Here is a 20598-nt window from a genome sequence, read left to right on the forward strand (position 1 = left end):
TGTGTGTGTGTGTGTGTGTGTACACAATCAGGAGGGATGGGCATGATTTTAGTGATTATCTTTAACAGCAGGTTGGATGTAATGTGTTAGAACTACCAGCAGGTGGGGATAAGAGACCTTTAAGGTGTTTGGTGCCACGCTCCACCTTCAGGTTTAAAACTAGTGTTAATGGAGTTTGAAGGTTGAGTTTGTTCCACGACTGCATTTCACTCACTGCCTCTGTTTGTATCTCTGTCACTGCAGGACCAACATGGAGCCAGAAGTCAGCGCTCTCAGGAGGCCGACAAACCTCACAGAAGAAAGGGAGAGAAAAAACACACCTGTGACGAGTGTGGGAAGGGTTTTACTGTGAGGGCTAAACTAAAACGGCATCAGGTCATCCACACTGGAGAGAGACCGTTCAGCTGTGACTTGTGTGGAAAGTCTTTTTCCTTGAAGGATTCCCTAAAACAACACCAACTCATCCACAGTGGAGTTAAAGCGTACAGCTGTGATCAGTGTGGCAGAGCTTTTACTCACAGTAGCCACTTACAGAGTCATCTAGTTACCCACTCTGGAATTAAGCCATACAGCTGTGACGAGTGTGGGAAGGGTTTTACTGTGAGGGCTAAACTAAAACGGCATCAGGTCATCCACACTGGAGAGAGACCGTTCAGCTGTGACTTGTGTGGAAAGTCTTTTTCCTTGAAGCGTTCCCTAAAAACACACCAACTCATCCACAGTGGAGTTAAAGCGTACAGCTGTGATCAGTGTGGCAGAGCTTTTACTCGCAGTAGCAGCTTACAGAGGCATCTAGTTACCCACTCTGGAATTAAGGCATACAGCTGTGATCAGTGTGGCAGAGCTTTTACTCACAGTAGCCACTTACAGAGTCATCTAGTTACCCACTCTGGAATTAAGGCATACAGCTGTGATCAGTGTGGCAGAGCTTTTACTCAAAGTAGCAGCTTACAGAGTCATCTAGTTACCCACTCTGGAATTAAGGCATACAGCTGTGATCAGTGTGGCAGAGCTTTTACTCAAAGTAGCAGCTTACAGAGGCATCTAGTTACCCACTCTGGAATTAAGGCATACAGCTGTGACGAGTGTGGGATGGAGTTTACTGTGAGGGCTTCACTAAAACGGCATCAGGTCATCCACACTGGAGAGAGACCGTTCAGCTGTTACTTGTGTGGAAAGTCTTTTTCCTTCAAGGTTTCCCTAAAAAAACACCAACTCATCCACAGTGGAGTTAAAGCATACAGCTGTGATCAGTGTGGCAGAGCTTTTACTCATAGTAGCAGCTTACAGAGTCATCTAGTTACCCACTCTGGAATTAAGGCATACAGCTGTGACATCTGTGGAAAAACTTTCAGCCAGAGAGGGAGCCGAAATATACACCTACGCATTCACACCAGACATGATGTGTACTGCTGTGAACAGTGTGGCAAACAGTTTACAACAGACGCACACTTACAACAACACATGTTTACCCACACTGAGGAGAGACCTTATGAATGTGACCTGTGTGAGAAGACTTTTAAATCTCCACATCACCTGAGACGACACCAACAGATCCACACCAGAAAGAGACTCTACAAGTGCAGCTACTGTGAGGTATGTATTTATATTGTTATCTTGTCATTTTAGCCTGACTGTTTGGAACAACTCTGCTCATTAAACTGTGTTAGCATGTTAGCAATTCTACTGCATGGAAAAGCAGCTCTGAGTGATTATTCAGATTTTCCTTTCAGTTATGATTTTAGTATTACTGTAGTATTATGGTGGTAGTATTGTAGTTATTGCAGCCCAGTAAACTGAGTGTGTTAACTGAAACAGTCAAATGTAGTTGGACGTCTGCAGAGATGCTCTTTATTTCAGGCGACGTTCAGGATACAAATGTTGAAGGACTGACTTACACTGTCTTTGTGTCTTTGTTTAGAAGCAGAGCGACACAGATGGATCCAGTTCTCAACCCTGTCATCACTGTGGTGGTGGGAAAGACTTTCATTGTGACCTCTGTGGAAAAACTTTCAGTTGGCAAGCTGCCCTTAAAACACATCAACGTAGACACACTGGAGACAAACTGAAATACTGCAAAGAATGTGGGAGAAGCTTCACCACATCACATCACTTAAAACAACATGAACTGATTCACAGTGGGGTTAAAAAGCACCTCTGTGATCAGTGTGGGTCATCCTTCACCACTGAAGGTCAGCTTAAATCACACAAACGAGTCCACACAGGAGAGAAACCACACAAGTGCAGACACTGTGAGAGAAGCTTCTCACATTCAAGTCATCGTAACATTCATGAACGTGCACACATGGAAGGAAACTACAGCTGTGACCAGTGTGACAAGAGCTTCAGGAATCTCAGTTCATACTCTGCACACAAACGATCCCATGTTACTAATAAACTGTTTCACTGTTACCAATGTGCCCAAACATTCACCTCATTGTCTGCTCTGTGCAAACATCAGCGCGATCACTCAGGGCTGAAATCACTCCCATCACTGGATCACAGTGAATCTGAAGACACAGAAAGATCCTCTGGTTTCTGTGTCGGACTCAAAAAGCTTGAGATCAGGCTCCACAGAGTTCAGATAGAATCATTTAAACTTGTGTTGAACTGAACTGGTTGCTGGGCTGAACTTCTACATAATACAGATCTACATGGGATCTTCTTTTCTGTTGTTTTACTGAGTCAGTTTTGTCCTTTTTTCTCTGTCCTGGTTTTGCTCGTCTGTAAATGATTGAAACTCAGTCAAATAGTTCATTGTTCTCCAGCAAAACGTTTTGGAAACTCATGTTTAACCTTTAAAACTCTGACATGTTTTAGCACACAAGGCTTCATCGGGGAGTTCACTCATGATTGGACCATGAGAACAAAGGTTTTTAGTTCTTTCAAAGAGAGTCTTGGAGATGTTTGATGTTTCTGTTTTTCTGAAACCACCTGAAAGAAAAACTATTTTTCTTGCTTTATGTAGTGTGGAAGTTTTTAATGTTTCTTCATCTGTGATGTTCTTGAATGTGTTCACGTGAAGATGGTACAAATAAACTGTCCTTTCAGCTTTAGCTCCTAATTTATTCATTATTTATGGATGTAGCACAGCAGCCGTCTCTTGATTAACACATGGAGGGCTCGGGATCTGATGGTGTCGTCTCCCTAATTTGCCCACTGAGTAAATCTCACTCATGGCCAAGAAATTGAAATAAACCTTGTTTCCCTGCTGGATAGTGATCCACTGTAACTCTGCTCCTCCTTCCTGTTTAGGATTTGTGTGGCTGAAGTAAAATTCCCTCCATCCATCACTTATCCCAGCTAACCCAAAGTGAAATAAAGTTTTGCTGGTCTTAAAAAAGCATTACAATAATGGGCATTACCAATGCAAACTGAATGATACAGAAGATGAAAGAAGAGACTTTGATCAGTTAATAAAGCTCATGATCTTGATTCATTGTGGCTGCTACACAGATACTTCTGGGTCACTTCTCTCAGTTAGGAACCTTCCTCACCAAACTGACTGTTGGACCACACCCCTGGTTTCATGAGAAATTGTTTCAGCCATGATTTCTCTTCCTGTATTTCAGAGTAAAGACTGAAGTGACAAATGGAAGCATGTTTAAAAAACACAATGTGAGAGAGACGTTGAGGTCCTTAGAAGTTACCCTGGGTTTTTCTGTCACCCTGCTAGATGTTACACACCTTGTTATTGGACTGATTTCTAATGCTGGACTACTGCGGAGAGTAACAATACTCTTACTAATTAGCTCCCTTTCACACCTTTGGGGATATTTATTTTTGTGTTTGCAGCGCTGTGAGCCAGAACAGCGAGAGAAAAATCTGCAACAGCGACGAGCCGAATGCTTACGTGAATCGCAGCAGCTGCACATGTGCTACGCTGAATTAGAGGATATCTTTGCTCTGGATTTCTATTTCTACTTTTTCATTTCTATATGATTCTTCTTGCATCTAAAGAAAGATGATTTAATTTGCTAAATGTTGATGGCTCTTCGTGCTCAGGTGTAAATGAGACGTAATATTTGCTCTTGGTTTGGTTCTCCTGTACAGAACCTTGCAGTACAACAGAAACCTAAAAACATTATTTGTAGTTGTTATTCTTAGTTGTTCTGCTGCCTAAATACCACAGGGTCTAAATTGGTGAGCGTGTTTGCCACTATATTTGCCCTGGATGTAGATGCAGAAACTCTTGCTCTGTATTTGAGAGAGAAACTTAAAAGAGATATGACCTGTCAAATAATTGCTAGTAAACGTAGCAGGTTCAGCTCTTTCAAGGTTACTGCTGAATTAGAGCTGGGCGATAGAACGATAACGATATGTATCGCGATATAACTTTTACTCGATAGAGAAATTAAGCTATCGCGATAGACCTCGCTGCTCTTGTCCTCTTAAAAAAAAAAAAAAAAAAGGTCAGCCAATCCAAATTAAGTAGCGCAGAGCCGAACCAATCACAGCCGCAGCGTCACGTCACGTGACTTGTTATGTACAGCACAAGTGCCAAGCCGCACGTGTGTTTGTTTGGGAAGCAGCCAGCGGGTAATGGAGCCAGCGCGTAATGGAGGAAATGAGTGTGCCGACTAGGAAAATCAACCGAGCGTGACCGAAGAGAAAACAGATGATGGTTCCAATGCCGGAGAGATTGTCGAACGGAAGAGCCATAGAAGTTCCGTAGTGTGAAGGTATTTCGGCTATTTCAAGTCTGACAAAAAACAGAGTAGCGTGCACTGTAAATGTGCCGAAAGCAAGTCTGGAAATACAATAAACTGGTGCATGTGTCACACTGTGCGCCACGTTATTGTTTCGGTGAAATGAATTTCTACAATGCTGTTACTGTTAATTGTACTCTCTGCAGTGTTTAAATGCTTACATATACACACAGTTACTGTCCCTCCACACATACGACTCGGTTCTGCTTCTATGCCCCAGCTTTGTTTACTTTTTCCCACGAGGCTTCTAGACTTCTGATTGGCCAACATTTCTGCACGGTTAGGAATCTAGCTCCACCTGCTGCTTTGGCATGTTCATAGCAGCGTTTTCCTTCATTTCTGCCTTTATGTGTGGACGGGATTATTTTTTAAAACGAAAACGGAAAATCTCCGTTTTCAAAAACACCCGTGTACGTGTCGACGTAGCCTCAGTCTCTGACTGGAAGCGCTAATTCGTCATTCGGCTTTTGTCAGACTAAAGTAACTGTTAAAACTGTTTGAAAAGCTAAGCTATACAACAAGGAGAGATTGAGAATTTCCTTTTAGTTCTCAGTTTATTTGATATTGACAAAAGTTTTGTCTGTTCTTCTGTAAAACAAACTAAGATTTATTTTTAGAATTAATATTTTTTTTCTAAGTGGAATTGACAATTTAGTAGTCTGTTTCGTTTGTTCTAGTTTAAAACTTAAACGCTTTAGCGGCTGCCTTTTGTCTAGTTTGCAATATTTGCCTTTATTTATCTGAAAAAGTCTCATGTTCCTTAAGTACATCTACCCTGTTGAACTTATTATGGGAAATAAATATTTAAATCAAAACAAGCTGCTGATTATTTCACATTTTACTTGTGAGCAACGGCACATTTAAATCTTACAAATATAGTTATTTGGCTTATATCGTGATAGATATCGTTATCGTCTGAAATGAAAAAAACATATCGTGATATGAAAAAATCTCATATCGCCCAGCTCTATGCTGAATGTAATGATGTGGGTGAAATGTACAATCCTGAACTCTGGCCTGAAGGGGCTCTGGTCCGGCGTTTTTATGAACCTCGTAAGCCCGGTACAGTGGTGCCAAGCTCAGTGGATCCAGCAGGGGAGATAACTGTGCCTTCTGGTACCAACGTATCAACATGAAGATGTATATTAGGATATTATCTTACAACTGTTGTGGTCTACGTTTGGGACAGAGTGCAGGGGACAAAGCTCGACGAATTGTTGTGGACAGTCTGCTTGCAGAATGTGACATTTATGCTTGCAGGAGACATGGTTGTCCAAACAGGACCTGGGAAAACTTAACTGTCTAAATGCAAGTTTTTTGGGAGTGGGGGAATCAACAACTGATCTCAGCACAGCTATAGTCAGAGGCAGAATACCTGGAGGGGTTGCTGTGCTTTGGGACAAAAAAATAGACCCTGTGATAAAGCCCATTAGACTGGATGTAGACTGGTGTATTGGTATACAATATACACAGAACAATAGTAGTTTTATCATTCTTAATATTTATACTCCCTATGAATCTTGTCAAAATGAGCAAGAATACCTCAGTAGGCTGGCTTTTATTAATGCATTTATTCAAGACAACGATACTTACAGCATATATGTTTTGGGTGATTTTAATGCTGGGGCCGGTTCTTCGTACCTCGCTAAGTAAGTTAGCTGGATTAGATTGTTGACGATTTCGCGTGATCCTGGATCGTTCGGTTCCCCGAAGCTCATCCGGGACTTGCTGTCATAGCAACAGAGCCGTAAGCGTAAACCTGCTCGGGAGCAGGTTTACTTTATGTAAACAGGATTAGATCGCGGCCACGCAGGTATGTCCGCTTCATTTATACGAAAGCAACAGCGATATTCCACCACTGTTTCACCATAAATAAATAACATCAATGTAACTAAAGATAATGCAGCACTTGATCCTTTTATTGATTTCACACAGATACATACAGATCATTCCCTAAAAAAGGGAAATGTACTATTAACATTCTATTACATGTATGTGATTATTACAGATGTAATTCATATTTCAGAGTAGTAATCGTAAATTACTTCGTGTAATCAAGATGGGAGACCACGGCTATAAAAGCGAAGGTGGATTTGGGAAGTCTGTCGCAGCCATGTCCTGTCCGTTTACGTGAGCCACCCATTGTGGAAGGTGCGAGATTGATAAGGAGAGTCCTCAGGATTCAGCGTATATTGCGGGATAGACAGGATCCTTTAGCTCAGCGCGACAGTGTACTCATAGAGAGATATCGATTTTCCCGTGAGGGTATTATTCACTTAACCAACTTGTTGACGTGGGGGTGCAGGACCACCACCTGTCTTTTTTTTGCTCTGCCCTTTTCTTGGTTGCTGTTATGAACAAACAAACAGATTATTTCAGGGTCTCTTTCCAAGAGACGAAAAGCAATACAAGAGATAAATATTACCATTCTGTAGAATATTCTTATATTCCACTTTTACTTGTTCCCATGTTCTAGTGGATCCTGTTGTGGCTCTAATGTGAAAGGGGATATAATATAACAATATAATATAATGTAATATAATATTGGATAATATAGTGTAATATAATAAATCTATAAATAAATAAGTGACTGAATAGTGGTATTCTCATGCGCTTTGGGTGCCTTGAAAAGCGCTATATCAATCCACTCCATTATTATTGTTATTATGAAATTACTTACGAGTTTAATTTGTCAGCAACTTCCTGCCAGCCCTCTCTCCTTGCTTTTGCAGCCTTTGCAGTGTTCCCTTGCGTTCTGATTAAACTCTGAAACTCCTGAAATCCCTCACTCAAGAGTTCTTGCTCTGCTGCCGAAAAATACCGAACGCGCTCCTTCGACATTTTCGCCGACCAATCAGAGGGTTGCCGATCAATGTTTCTACTATCGATGCGTAGCCCCTTTTACGACACCCAGTGATGTCACATTCCTGCGTCCAGCTGTACTAATCGTCAACAGCAGGTGTGTTCGGGGAACCGGATTAGCGAGCTCACGGTTAGCGCGATGGTTTGATCTTGGATGTAGTAAGCGACGTACGAAGAACGGGCCCCTGATCTCACAGACAGCAGTTCTCAGTTTGCTGACCACTTAACTCACTTCTGTCAAGTTAATAATCTTATCTTGTCTACCAAAGTGTTGCTGCCTGCAGACAGCTATACATACATAAGTGAAGCCTGGCATAGTACATCATGGCTGGACCACTGTATCTGTACAGCTGATGGACATGCAGCTTTAGCAAACATGACTATTAGGTATGAGGTAACTGTGTCAGATCATATACCTTTTGGTTTTACTGTGAATGTGGAACAAATGCCAGCAACAACTGGAAACAATATTGCTACCAGTGTAAAATTAGACTGGTCAGCTTGTAGTGAAGATGATTTCTTAGCTTATCATAGTAATACCGATATACATCTGAACAACATTTCTTTGCCCAAAGAAGCTATTTTGTGCAAGGATGTCAACTGTAAGAATGCTGTGCATAAACATTTACTCTGCTCCATGTATGATGATATAGTGACTGCTCTGCATGAAAGTGGTACACTGCTTGATAAACAATATAAGCATAAGAAACCTAACATCAGACCTGGCTGGAAAGAACATGTATCCATGTAACACGATGAAGCTTGCATAGCTTATAAATGTTGGGTCATGGCTGGAAGACCTAAACAAGGCCCAGAATTTGAACAGAAAAAATGTGCGAATGCCAGATATAAGTACGCTGTTCGCTTCATAACTAAAAATGAGCAAATGCTGAGAGCAGATTCTTTGGCCAGGAAAATGTTGTGTAATAATATGGCAGATTTTTGGAAAGAGGTGAAAGCTCTTAATAACTGTAAACCATCTCTACCATCAACTGTTGAAGGTGTTTCTGGGGCAGATAACATTGCAGCGTCATGGAGACAGCATTACAGTGCGTTGTTTAACTGTATAAAAAGTGATCCATATGAGGACAATCTTGACATGAGTAATGACACAATAAGTGTAAGGACACGTGAAGTTTATGAAGCCATTCATAGGTTGTCTGATAATAAATCCTCTGGTTTGGATCACATCACTGCAGAACATTTAAAACATGCTAGTTTAAGGCTAGCTCCTCTTCTAGCGCTCTGTTTCACTGGGTTTATGATTCATGGCATATTACCAGACTCAGTGCTGTGTATTTTACTGGTACCAGTTATGAAAGACAAAGCTGCAAAAGTGAGCTGTTTGGATAATTACAGGCCGATTGCACTAGCCAGTATTTTATCTAAGGTGTTAGAAAGAATCTTGTTTGATAGAGTTAGTGTGTTCATCTCTTCTCTGGATAATCAGTTTGGCTTCAAACCAAAGCACGGCACTGACATGTGCATATATGCACTCAAGGAAATAGTCAGGTTGTATAAAAAATTCATCTGTCCTCATGTGTTTCATTGATGCCTCTCAGGCTTCTGATCGAGTGAACCACAGAAAACTTTTTGATAAAATGAAGAGACGGGGAGTTCCTCAATACATCGTGAGGATTCTCTCTTACTGGTACGCTCATCAGAACATGCAGGTTAAATGGGGAAGCAGTATTTCTGCCCCCTTTGGTGTCAGCAATGGTGTCAGACAGGGTGGGATTTTGTCTCCAATTTTATTTAATTTATATGTTGATGATTTGTCCATACAGCTGAGAGCCTGTAACACTGGGTGTATATTAGGTAAAGCACTGATAAATCATCTCATGTTTGCAGATGACCTGGTTGTTTTTAGTCCAAGCGGTGCTGGGTTACAGGATCTTCTTAATGTCTGTACTGAATATGGTGTGCAATATGACATTGAGTACAATGCTGCTAAAAGTGCTGTTTTGATATGTAGAACCAAGCAGGATAAACAGCTAAATTTCCCTTTGTTTAAACTGGCACAAAAACTTTTGAAGTTCATAAAAAGGTGAAATACCTCGGTCACTTTATTACTGAGCAAATGAATGATGATGATGACATATACAGACAGCGATGTAAGCTCTATGTGCAGGCAAATACTATTGCACGCAAATTCAGCTTTTGTTCACTTTCAGTTAAAGTGGCTTTGTTTAAAGCGTATTGCACACCGCTATATACTGCCCCCTTGTGGTCATCCTACAAACAATGTAGCATGCAGAAGCTGCATGTTGCATATAATGATGCGATGAGAATCCTTTGCAGGATACCTAGAAGTGGTAGTGCCAGCCAGATGTTTGTAGCTGTGGGTGTCTGGACTTTTAAAGCACTTTTAAGAAAGTTAATGTTCAATTTTAGAGAATGACTGGATGGTTCGAGTAACAGTATAATTTTAGCACTTACAGATCCGACAGTGAGTGGTTCCCGTTACTCATCCAGTCTCAGAAAGCACTGGTTAAAGTGTTTGTGTACTTATTGATTTATTTTAAGTAATTGTGTTTTATGTATATTATGGTTTTATATTTTTACAAATGCTTTATATACTTATTTATATACATATATATATATTTAATGGTTTATACCTTGTGTTGTGTGTGTGTGTGTGGGGGGGGGGGGGGGGGGGGAGTTGTGTGTTTTTTTTCTTGTCTTGTTTTTATGGACATGAAGTCTGCCAATAAAGATTGAATTGAATTGATTATGAAGTTATTGAGCTGCACATACGTTACGACCTGCTTAAGTTCGAGGTCACAGCGTCTGTAGAGCAGCTGGAACATAATGAAGTCTACAAGGTTAAAGTTTTCTCTTCAGTTATTGTTCTTTCTGCTGCTTGGTTTGATGGATCTGAGAGCTTTTGTTTTTATTATTGTTATTATAATTATCATTAATATTTTACTCTCGAGAAGCTTTAAAATAGTGTTTGTGTTTGAAAAAATTGATTTAAGAATTGAACAGAAACATCTGTCCTTCTGAAAATCGCCCAAAGGCACGGAGACAAAGTCAAAGGATGCAACCTGTAACTTTCTCTTCCTTCATGTCAGGACCATCATCCATGATTTATATAAAATGCATATAGCAACAGTAGCACTTTAGTTTGGACTTTATGATTTCTGTAACTGGAAAATATTATTTTGTTTAAAGACAGAAGTGACCGCATAGTTGCAACATCAAAGGGAAATATTAATTAATTAGCATCAAGTATATTTGTTGCTTAAGCGTTTGCACTATAACTTAAGTAGGATTATAACTTTTAAGGAAGGAAAGATTTCAGATATTCAGTTCACTGTTTCAGTTATTTTATATGAAATTAAAACATTTCCGTTGGTCAAATATGATGCTCTAAATCAAGTAAAAGTTTGAAAATAAATGATGTATTTTTAAATGCTGCAACAAATGTTCACAAAAAGTAACTATAATTAAAACCAGTTAAACAAAATCAAATGTTTGAATCATGCTTAACCAAATGCCAGGCTGGAGAGCTGAACCTAAAGTATACGTAGAAAGATTTCAACATCTGAGCAGTTTTTAATGTTTTTATCACATATAAATGTCACAGCAGTGGGTCCTGGCCCAATGCTTTGTGTTTTTGGTTTTCTTTGACTCTTGTTTTTCTTGGTTTTTGTTCTTCTTATTTATCAGGCTCTCAGTAATCTTAGTTCTCCCTCCCTCAGTGTTCATTTCAGCCTGTGTTTAGTTTCTGTTCCCGTGTCCCACGTTTCATCGTTTCATGTCGAGTCAGCCCTGTCTCTCTGTTTCCTGTGTCTCCCCAGTCAGCCCCGCCTCCCTCGGGCACTCATGTGTGATACAGAGTAATAAACCTGACTACATTTGCTACACTCTCTTTATTACCTGTTACTTTAAAATTCATACACTAATTATGTCTGCCCATCTCTCTAATGTGAAGGTCAAAGGTCAACATCCCAGTGACATAAGAATAATCCCAAAGGGGCAAAGGCAGCGGTTAATTTAGCACATTTAGCATTAAGGGTACAGCAAGGATATACTTTTACTTATTGTGGCAGGGGTGTGGTCTCTGGCCTGCTGCAGTGGAGGCTGGTGGCGGGACGTTGGACGGCACAGGTGAGGGTGATGGAGCTCATGACTCTCCCCTTTATAGTGACGGAGGAGACTGGCGTGGGGGAAGCGTGTAGTGGAGGAAGCCGAGGAGAGAGCTGGTTTCTGGCTACAAAGACGGCGTCAAACCAGAAAAGATTGCTCGTGGTCAAATAATGTGTCAATCACCTGTGAATCAAACTGTGTGTGGCTCAGTTCATGTCACAGTGTTGTTTAGTATATCTTCACTTGTCTCACTCTCCTTCTGTTCTGTCCATCAGGACGATCCTCAGCGCTTACACAGATCCTCCATCGATGTTTTGGATCCAATCAGTGATCAGTTCTACGAGGAGGCCTGGATGTTCACCAGCGCTCGCTACACCTCCATCTACCAGAAGGTGAGTGTACTCCTTTGTACTCAGATTAACATTTTACTTCTTAAAATACATTTTCATATATGAGCTTTCTATTATTTCATGGGCCATTTAATCAATATTAAAATTACAAGCATATCAACAAAGGTGAAGCTGGTTTTTTCCACTTGCTGTCACACAGTCATGGAGGAATACAATAAATACATAATCAGTCATAGATCCTGAACAATGACATTAAAAGAAAGTCTGTGGCTCTAAAAACTAAACAGTATAAAGACATGCTCCAAGCTGCTGTTTCTCTCCTACTCCTCTAGGTTTTCCACTGTCGGCCATCCAGCGATGCTGGAGGGCTACCTGGCCAATGCTGGCCTACACAAAGAGGTCCCGGCTCGGAGGAGCTGAAGAAGATCCTTGCCTTCCTCGTCAGTTTCCTCTTCAGTTCCTATCCCAACAAAACCTTCTTGCACCTATTAGCTCCAAAGAGGCTATGGTGCCCGTGGAGGTCTGGACCTGAGGCCTGTGCTCATCACGTGGATAGAAAACACTCTGACACCATTCTGGAGGTCTGATGGGACTCTGACCAAAACACAGATGAAATAAAACTTGTGGCTGGAGCTTTTAAAATGACTTTTTCACCTCATAGATTAATGCTCATGATTGCATGTTAGCAAGACAGCATCTCCCCAAGGTGAAACTCTCAGGAGACATTTACTCTTAAACTGTAATCTGGTTGAGACTACTTGAGGAGATCTTAGTAGCGAGTATGTGGATTTAGTCTCTTCACCAACAGCAGACAGACCCATGCCAAGAAAGCAGACATGTTCTCAAAGAAAGCCGAGAGCAGAGATTGGAAAAAGCTAAAAAGAAAAAGCTGCAGCTTCAGACGACTATCTGCCTGTAAGGCTGAAAAAGTCCAGTTACGCTCTATTTTGGAAAAGCTCCCAGTTTTGGTAACCTGGACTTTTATTTCCCCTCTTCTGCTACAGATGTTGACTGTGACCTCAGAGGCCAACTGGACCACACAGCTGCAGCAGGAGTGAGGGAGAGGAGTCTTCATCCAGCTTCAAAGAAAACATCCAGGTAAAGTGACGTGGATCAGCGGATAAAGCCGTCTCCACTTTCAAAGGAGATCCTCTGAGAGAGAGACTCTCTGAGCCATTTTAGCCTCAAATTATAGGACTTTATAGTACAGCAACACTTTTAAAGGACAAAAATAACATAAACTGTGACTGTAATACAAACAAAGTATTGCATGTGTTTTTAAAAGTGTTCCTCCGATGGGCAGGATATCACTATTAGACTGTCCCACCAGCCAACTTCAACAAGAGACCACAGCAGCATTCAGTGATCAGCACAGATGTTCCTCTAACACTCAGCATCTGATCCCTGTTGGTCTGTGTGCTTCTGCTTTTGCTCAGTTAGAAACCCTGCAGCAACCCGACCCAAAACTGTGTCTTCTTGTTGGCCTCAACGTTGAAGTGTCAAACGTCCAACATCTGGAAAGGAAACCACGCCAGTGTACTGTGATGTTTCACCAACATGTGGCAGACGCTGGTCCTGCCTTTCATGCTGACATCAGCAGAGAGCCCCGCCTACCTCAAAGCCTCCCCTGTCATGTATTGATCAGGATGATTATGAAGATGAGCGAGTGCAAATAAGACTGTAAAAGTCCACGAGCAGAATGTTTGGATGCTTTCTGATGATTCATGAATATCATGAGAGTGTTTGTGTGTTTTGTCTTTTCTTTGCTGACGTTTGTTACTAACAAAGACAATTTACGCTCTGTGTGTGTTTTCATCCTTACCAGCCGCACTCTAACTGCAATGAAGGAAACAAACTGTAGAAATGGTCGACTCAGTGACTTCATAAAATATTGAAGTGGTTCAGGTAGAGCCAGTTTTTAAATGACCATGAACACTGAGCGTATTGTATCTGTACAGCATGTTTTTCTATTAGACAGATTTGTAACAGAGGCCTTGCTCTCAGTAAGTTTGAAATCCTTTTCTGATTTCTTTTGTAATCTCTGATCTTTGTGTATCCTGCTCAGTTTGCATGCTGCCTGTAGGAGTTTCTGTCTTTGTATTTGAAGAGAATTCATTGAATATACTCAGCTGCTTCCCTTTGGTGCCTCACACATCACTGAAGTTTTTCAGTGTCCAGTTATTTGTTTTTAATAGCTGTTTGAATTCTCTGTATGTTTGACCCTGTAGACTGTTTAATGGACTGCTCGTCTTCCTGTTTGTAACCACTGCCTGTTTAGGACTAAAGATTTGGATTTTTGACTTTAACACAGCCTCTGCGTGTCGTCCCTTTGTGTCCTCGTCCTCTGTGAATGTGTCACAGATGTTTCCATGATAATAACACAGCTTTCCCACAGTGGCTTGCAGCAGCATTTATTCACAGCACATTTGAGAAAGGTTAGATTAACTCGATGAGTTTATATTCAGAATGATTCTGACAGTGGGCCACTGTGAATTGTGATCTTTCATCAGGTCAATGTTTAAGTTCAGTATTTCAAAGCAGGAGCTATGAACAGTCATCATGTTGGCATTAGAATTATTATTATTAATCATTATTAATAATGTCGTTACTCATGTATAACTTTGATTAGTATACATGAATTTTATCAATAGTCAAAATAATGAATAATTCATGTATAACTTTTATTGTGTTTTGTATATTAATTATATTTAAATAGAGATGTTGACCCTGTCTCTACAGTAGCATCAGTGTAACATACATTATTGGTCCAAGCTGTCATAAATGGGGAGCCTGATCCTTTATTATGAAAACATGACGAGTATTTTTCTTGTCAGTTGGGAAGAAGTTGGTCTTTTTTTCCTTCTTTTTGCTCAGTTTGTCTTTTCTTTGATAATTGAAACTCTGATCAAACCTACTCATGTTCACAGCATGTAAAAGCAGCTGACAGTCCGTGGCATTGTTGTTTGTAGAGGTGCAGTGTAGTGGGAGCATAAATCAAAAGAAAACAGTAACATTTATGTAATAAAACATCTGAATGAAAATGAACAGGCCCTTTATGAACTTCAAAGGGATCTGAAAACAACACTTTTTAAAAGAGTATCTTGGGGTGTAGGTGGTCAAAATAGAAAACTGAGCTGAGACTCTAAGTTCAATCCATCCATTCGTTTTTACTTAGGAGGAAGAAATGTCAGGCTGGTGCAGGCTGGTTAGGTGCATGTGGTTATCTGTGGAAGCTCCCACAGCGTGTCTGTCATTCAATATTGTGCTGTATATTGTATCTATGCAAAGATGAACAGACTGTGTGTTCACTGGTCTCTGTGCTGAAGCTCTGATGTCATCATCACTCCCTCCTCCACCCTCAGCAGTCCCAGCATGCTGCTGTCGTGCACCCCACCCTCACTCTACACCTGAGCCACAGACCACACCCTCCACCTCAATATACACCACAGTTTTCTCTGCTGTGGAAATGAGATCAGGAGGAAATCATCATTATTATTATTTAATAAACGCTCACATTAATGTGGGCTTATTTGTTTCATATTAGAAACATTAGTTGAGTGTTTTTAGTATAAAATGGTCAAAGTCCCTCTTTTTGCTCCTCCCCTCACCTGTGGATGGACGGTGCTGTTACCGTGGTGACAGCTTGGATGTGTTTCAGTCCTGCCTGGTTATCACTGCAGGAATCTTTCACATTTATTACAGGTAATAACTCTGATTTTTCTGTGTATTATGAGCCAAATGTATCCTGATACACACAGAGATGGATGAGCAGAGGTTTTTTTTGCAGTTTATGTAGTTACTATGGACTTAATGCAGACATATTATTAAAATTAGGGCTATAACAGTTGTATTGATGTATAGCAACTTGAAATGCTCCCACAAATGGCTCCACAGCATGTAAAAATATAACAAAAGCTCTGGCGGACTTGGTTCTGTGGTCAGTCTTAAAGGGTGAAGTTAAACTCTGTAATCTTCACTGTGTCACAGAGTTCAGTGAGTCCCGTTATTCACAGTATCAATCAGATCATCAGAAAACAGCTGATCAGCAATCAGTGGTGCCAACAGCGCCTCCTGTGGTGAGAGGATGCAATAATGCAATGTAGCATTTTTCCACTCAACACTTGCAGTCATGGAAACTGTCTGTTGGATCTGTGTGACGTTGCTTTCTTGGTTAGAGTTCCTCACAAATGTCCAGATGATTCTTCTAATGAGGCGTCGACCATGTTTGCAGCTCTTTGGAAGAAAACGTCGCCCTTTGCCATCCTTACTTTTCTTTGACTTCTTCAAATGCAGCTGAACTCCAGCTGGTATTTTCTTGGACTTTGCAGCTGTTTCTGGTCATCAGTTCATTCCTGCAAACCTCTGAAGCTGAACAACAATGATGCTGCATTGCTGGCTGATCCCAAAAGGTTGATTCTGTTCATCTGGACGTTTTCAGAAACGTTTGCTCACTGATCAGGTGACTTCTTCAGTCTCAGCTGACTGCAGCTTTACAAGCTTACAAACAGCACATTTGCACAATGACTGAAAGCAGCAGCACCTGATATATATGATACTAATATAATACATATACATATATAATCCATACTAATGATGAAGGAACTGAGCTCACAGTCCATTGTTCATTCAGTGAACTACTCAGTTTATTTTGGGCCTCAGAAATGCTCACTCTGTTTGTACATCACTGTCAGCAATAGACTCATTCTGCTGTGTGGACAGGAACACATGTGACATCACTTCCTGTTTGTTTGTGACTGAAGAGGAAGAAGTTTACAAGGAATCATTTAGAAGAGTTTCAAACATCAACTGATTGAATCCATGAATCTGAAAACGTGTTTGTGAGTGAAAGAGACAGACATGTACAGACTGAACTATCTGTTCAACAGTCAGAGTGTTTCTGTAACAGGAGACACTCTTTACACTCCACTCAGCACAGGGACACTGAGGAACCAGACCAGACCATAAACCCAGGATAAAGAGTTTGAGTGAATGTGGTGTTGAAGGTGTGGAGGTGGATCAGAGTGTCAGAGGAGACTCTGTAGAAGGACAGAGTGCCAGCAGGACAGTCCACATACACTGCTGCTCTGTTAGAGACAGAGGAGGAGGAGGAGATGGATGTTTCTCTGTAATTTTGACAGACATAACGAGGACCATCATCAGAGCAGATCAGACTCCAGGACTGATCATTGTATCCAAACTCACAGTCATAACTGTCTCCTTTCCTTCTGATGCTTCTGTAACTCACTGATATATCAACGGCTCCTCTCCACTCGACCTCCCAGTAACAGCGACCAGTCAGACCATTTCTACACAGCAGCTGAGCCCAGTAATCAAATCTGTCTGGATGATCAGGATATGACTGAACCTCCTCCACATGTGTCACCTTCCTGTTGTTGTCAGACAGTTGGAGCTTTGTGTTCACTGTGTTTGTGTCGATTGTGAGTTGACAGGAATCTGATGGAGAGAACAAACACAATCCAGCTGCAGTTATTGATCCATCATCTGTTCATTGATTGACACTTTGATGATGACTCCTGACATGATGAAGATGGTTGAATGTGTGCTGCTTTGTTTTCATGAATCCCATTAAAAACACACTTACACTTCCTCAGACCTGGTCTCAACCATCGGACTCCAGCAGGCTCCACCCTGAAAGGAGGAGGGGGGTCAGAGCAGCACAGTCAGCATGCACACATGGACATTACATGGCTCTCACACACACACTGTTACACACTGAGCTCAAAGCTCGGCTCCACTGTTTTATTCAAAGAAATCTACATTTACTTATCAGCACATTTAAAAACAGGTTGAGCCAAAGTGCTGCACAGAGTAGAGAGAAAATAGGAAACATACACAGTAATGACTATAAAGACTGGTCAGGATTGAAAGCTACAGAGTACAAATGTATTTCCAACCGGCTTTTAAAAATGTCCAGTGTTGGTGACGACCTGATGTGAAGGGCGACTGTTCCAGAGTTTGGCTGCAGCCATCGATAAAGCTCACCTCTGTTTTTACGTCTAGTTCTGGTCAGAAGCTGCTTATCTGCAGACCTGAGGGCTCCACTTGGATTCTTTTGTTAAAGAGAGATAAGATGGAGCCAATCCATTCACAGATTTAAAGACAACCAGATCTGGAAGTGGATTCTACCACGTACTGGTAACCAGTGGAAAAAGCTGGTGATGGGTCGTCTAGCACAGACCCACCGCTGGAACCAGACAATTGATGAGGGAGAGAACTGTGACAGCGCCGTTCCTTCACTTGACCTCAGTCGCTCTCGTCTGCTCCCTCGTAACACTGCTCTTTATTGAGCTTACATGAATATGCACAAGTTCATTATGACGTCTTACACAGGTATGAACAAAGAGTACCAGTCTGTGCATAGTGTGTGTGTGTGTGTGTGTGTGTGTGTCTGTGTGTGTGTCTGTGTGTGTGTGTCTGTGTCTGTGTGTGTGTGTGTGTGTGTGTGTGTGTGTGTGTGTGTGTGTGTGTGTGTGTGTGTGTGTGTGTGTTCCAGATGTGACCCTGTGACCCCAAAGCTGGTGCTAAGAGTCCAGCGGTCCCCCTAACAAAGGGCTCTTATACTTAACCAGACACAGAGTAGGTGTCCTCCTACACCAGGGGTCTCAAACTCGCGGCCCGCGGGCCAATTGAGGTCCGCAGGACGATAGTTCTTGGCCCCACCTTAATATGAAAATGTAATGTTAGTTTGATAATGTATGACACTTTACAGTGTTGTGGGCGGAGCTGAATTAACCCACCAATCAGGGTGGGATATGGATCTCAGGGGACACCAGCCGGGCTTGATGCAAGCAGGGAAACATTTCTCAATGAGTCAAAGTTCCAGCAGCGTTGCCCTGGAGTGTTTCTTTCTTTCCTGTGCCTGGCTGGCTTCCTCCTTTCTATTGGGCAAACGCCGACATTCGCCCCAGCGCGCTGCGTTCACAACACTTCAAAAAAAGTTGTTTTTTTTAAGTTGCTGCCCAGCGGGACATTATACGTATATAGATTTATACACACGTCAGTGGGATTTAAAGTTATTTTTCCACAGAGAGAGATCTCATATCAACTCTCACAGTGATGCGTAGGCGGCGGGATAAAAGAAAAGTCATGAACTCAATGCAGCCCAATTTAGTCTGCAGTCACATAGCGACACCTGTTCATCGGCAACAACAGTCCCCGGTAACCCGGACTAATTATAGGGTCGCACCGTAATTTGTGGCTCGATGTTTTTATTTGCATCACTGCGTTTGCATTGCAGCAAACATGAACATTACATATATTTCAATATAATGTAAAAGCAGTCAAAACAACTAACATCAGAAACAGCTGATGTTATTTGTTATATGTCACGGTGTCATTTCCGCTTCTTTCTCCTGTAACAACAGCCCGGCGCCGTGAGCAGTCGCCTTTTTTGCGCTCGCTATCCCTGCACTTTCTACCATCTGCAAACGCCACGGTGTTCATGTCTTGAAAGACATGAACATCGAGCATAAAAACAAAGGAGACTGCTACCGGCTTTTTATCTGCCGATCGCCGTGCTACGGTTGCAAGAAAAAGAAGCAGAAATGACGTTCTCTACGCGTTGAGACGTTCCCCGTCCGTCGGCTAAACGCTTGATTGAAACTTCAATGCGACAGTGACACCAAGTAGAATTATAAATGTCACATAGCCCCAAACATGTCTTTTTCAAAGCCTGCGGTGAAGAGAAAGGTTGGTGATGAGCACCGACAATTTCAGGAAAAGTGGGAAATGCAATATTTCTTTGTTGAGCACAGGGGCACCCCGACCTGTCTCATTTGCACAGAGAAAGTTGCGCTGCACAAGGAATACAATTTGAAACGTCATTACACAACTAGACATGCTGAGCTGGATGCAAAATACCAGGGAGACGAGAGAGCGAACCGGGTTGCCAGTCTTAAAACAGATCTACTGAGGCAGCAAGATTTCTCCAAGAAAGCAACCAAAGAGAATAATGCAGCAGTCGGAGCCACGTGGTTAGTGAGATGATTGCTAAAGCAGGGAAGCCATTCACAGAAGGTGCATTTGTCTAAAAGTGCATATTGCAGGCTGCAAATATAGTCTGTCCGGGAAAGAAAGGTCAGTTTAGCAACATCAGCCTTTCTGCCAACACCGCAGCAGATCGCATTTCTGACCTGTCAAGTGACATTTATGACCAACTGTGTGAGAAAGCCAAATGTTTCAGTGTATACTCGGTCGCTCTTGATGAGACCGCAGACATCACCGACACTGCCCAGCTCCCAATGTATGTCCGTGGTGCTGATGACAGTTTTGAAGTGATGGAGGAGCTGCTCACAGTAATTCCAATGCATGGCCAGACCACCGCTCAGCAGATATTTACAAGCTGTGTGATGCCATTGAGAATGTTGGTTTGCCATGGAAGAGGTTTGTTGGAATAACAACAGATGGAGCGCCATCAATGACAGGGAGGAAACATGGACTGGTGGCACAAAACAAACTGGAAGAGGAAGGCGTGGAGGAGGCCATTGCTCTGCACTGCATCATCCATCAGCAGGTCCTTTGCAGCAAATGCCTGAAGTTTGACAATGTGATGTCTATTGTTGTGA

The 20598-nt window shown here is 41.8% G+C and overlaps 2 protein-coding genes, 1 long non-coding RNA gene and 2 pseudogenes across 6 annotated transcripts in view; 4 read left to right on the forward strand and 1 right to left on the reverse strand.

Annotated features, from left to right (window-relative positions):
• LOC146577001 (uncharacterized) overlaps positions 1 to 14319 on the forward strand; it is a 38277-nt gene extending 23958 nt beyond the window's left edge. Inside the window, exons 3-4 of one of the 3 annotated variants that reach the window (XR_014891352.1) lie at positions 13018 to 13111; positions 13454 to 14319. This is a non-coding gene — a long non-coding RNA (uncharacterized LOC146577001). Of the gene's footprint in view, positions 1 to 243; positions 372 to 13017 lie in introns of those variants that run through there. The other 2 variants (XR_014891350.1, XR_014891351.1) reach the window with 2 other exon arrangements.
• LOC146577002 (uncharacterized) lies at positions 606 to 3279 on the forward strand. The gene is made up of 2 exons (XM_085268188.1): positions 606 to 1596; positions 1922 to 3279. Exons 1-2 carry the CDS (start codon positions 1093 to 1095, stop codon positions 2612 to 2614), a joined length of 1197 nt encoding a protein of 398 aa, XP_085124314.1. The 5' UTR covers positions 606 to 1092; the 3' UTR covers positions 2615 to 3279.
• LOC146577003 (uncharacterized) lies at positions 3819 to 10298 on the forward strand (annotated as a pseudogene). Its single transcript, XR_014891344.1, has 2 exons — positions 3819 to 4775; positions 5136 to 10298. The product of XR_014891344.1 is annotated as an uncharacterized LOC146577003 (transcript).
• Positions 6823 to 10298, forward strand: LOC146577004 (uncharacterized; annotated as a pseudogene).
• A 2047-nt stretch (positions 14320 to 16366) lies between the features above and the next one.
• Positions 16367 to 20598, reverse strand: part of LOC146577005 (NACHT, LRR and PYD domains-containing protein 12-like) — a 69651-nt gene continuing 65419 nt past the window's right edge. Inside the window, exons 7-8 of the mRNA XM_085267611.1 lie at positions 17616 to 17662; positions 16367 to 17467 (exon numbers count right to left, since the gene is read on the reverse strand). Of these exons, the coding sequence (XP_085123737.1) occupies positions 16941 to 17467; positions 17616 to 17662 (574 nt within the window). The 3' untranslated portion in view covers positions 16367 to 16940. The remainder of the gene's footprint in view (positions 17468 to 17615; positions 17663 to 20598) is intronic.

This window comes from Mchenga conophoros, linkage group LG3, assembly GCF_057382185.1.
Source record: "Mchenga conophoros isolate Kocher_MC1m ecotype Shallow Benthic linkage group LG3, M_conophoros_male_GT1.1, whole genome shotgun sequence".
Lineage (NCBI taxonomy): Eukaryota > Metazoa > Chordata > Actinopteri > Cichliformes > Cichlidae > Mchenga > Mchenga conophoros.